General features: G+C 63.5%; 1 protein-coding gene across 1 annotated transcript in view; it reads right to left on the bottom strand.

The window, feature by feature from the left end:
* Window positions 1-1,237: 1,237 nt before the first annotated feature.
* The window catches only part of LOC113973482 (basic salivary proline-rich protein 1-like), a 6,054-nt gene continuing 5,704 nt past the window's right edge, over window positions 1,238-1,587 (bottom strand). Inside the window, exon 2 of the mRNA XM_027695628.1 lies at window positions 1,238-1,582. Coding sequence (XP_027551429.1) covers window positions 1,238-1,582 — 345 coding nt within the window. The remainder of the gene's footprint in view (window positions 1,583-1,587) is intronic.

Raw genomic sequence — 1,587 nt, 5'->3', positions numbered from 1 at the left:
AATCTACGGCTGGGGACGCCGAGGGGCCTTCTGGCCGTCGTGCTCCGTGCCACTCGGAGCGGTCCCCACCAAGCGCCGGTGGGCAGCGAGCTGGGCGGGAGCCAGCCGTGTGCCCCGGCCGCATGGCATGTCAGCAGCAGCTCTGAGCGGCATAAACACGTTCACAGCCCAGGAGACCGAGGGAAGGGATTATTCCCCTCACTCGACGCTCGTGAGACCGTATCTAAGAACTGCGGGCGGCTTTGGGACAGCCACTGCAACAAACAGCCGTGAGAGGTGAAGGGCCGACGAGGCAGAGGAAGCTGGAGCAGCTGCCCGGGGCGGGAAGGCTGAAGGAACAGGACTGGCTCAGCCTGGGGCAGAGGCGGTGTCGGAGGTATCCCGCAGCACTGAGGGCATGGGCATACAGAAGCCTGGCTCTTGACAGAGGTGCGTGGTGCGAAGTTGAGGAACGATGGGCATGAATGGAAACAGGAGTCCGGATGCCGAGGTCCCTGGTCCCGCTCGCCGGCTGGACGTGAACGGGGAGCCTCATCGCCGTTGCATGGTCCCTCTATGGACCACTCTCTCAGTTTACCCGTTCCGGGACGGGTGGCAGCGGTTCCCCGGCCACGCGTGGTCGCATTCCTGGCTTCGCGCAGAAGTCTCCACCTTCCCTTCTCGTTTTTTCGCGTGGTCCGTCTGCAAGCGGGACTTTCTAAGTTGTTCTTGCAAAGCTCTTTGTTCCCTCCCATGACTCACGCGTTTCCCTGCCGTTATCACGGCGATGTCAGTGCCTTTGAAGTCGAGTCATTTATTACTTTCCCGGAGCTGGCCCTGTCTTGCTCTGCTGATAGAGCCGGGTATGCTTCCACTCAGAGTTTGATCTCTGCCCGCGCTGGTGGCACACTGGAAAGTCACTTTCGATAAACCTCGACAGACTCTGCCGGACAAACTATTGCAGCGCTAATGACAGAGATAATCCTCTCCTAATCTGCGAGTAATCCATTTCACCCCAGTGAGAATTTTTAAGGCTTTAATCAGTGAGAGTCAGTTAGGGAATTATTAACAGAGCCTCCGCCGAGCAAGCTTGTCCGGAGAGGGCAGTGGGAGAGGGAAAAGGAAAAACGCAACAGGGCCCAATGAGGTCAAAATCGATGCATGGCCGGGCGCAAGAGCTGACGTGATGTATTTTGATGTTACGATAGAATTGCCTTCAGTTCGAACGCCGCGAAAACCCCCGCGCCATCGATCCCCCCTATGCCCGCTCCGACTGGCGGTCCCGGGGGAGCGGGGAAAGCGCTGTGGGTGAGATGGGCGGGGGTGGTGCCTCCCGGTGCCGCGAGGGAGCGAGGCTTTGCCCGTCACGGCCAAGGTGCGCCTTTCGGCAGGCGGGTCCCGAGCAGAGGTGCCGAGGCGGACCGCGGCTGCTCTCGCCCGACGTGCGGGGAGCGGCGGTCGCAGCGGCCGCGGCGGGGCCGGGCGGGGGCTCTGCCGGGGCTCTGCCGCTCCCCCCGCGCGGTGCCGGTGCCGGCGCCGCCCCCCGGCCCTCGGGGGCTCCGCGGGGTCCCCCCGGCGGGGGGCGCGGCCCCCCCGGCGCGCGCTGAT

Source organism: Neopelma chrysocephalum, unplaced genomic scaffold, assembly GCF_003984885.1.
Source record: "Neopelma chrysocephalum unplaced genomic scaffold, ASM398488v2 Primary Assembly neopelma1_102, whole genome shotgun sequence".
NCBI lineage: Eukaryota > Metazoa > Chordata > Aves > Passeriformes > Pipridae > Neopelma > Neopelma chrysocephalum.
Note: the sequence above shows the minus strand (reverse complement) of the source record. Positions and strands in the feature narration are given on the sequence as shown.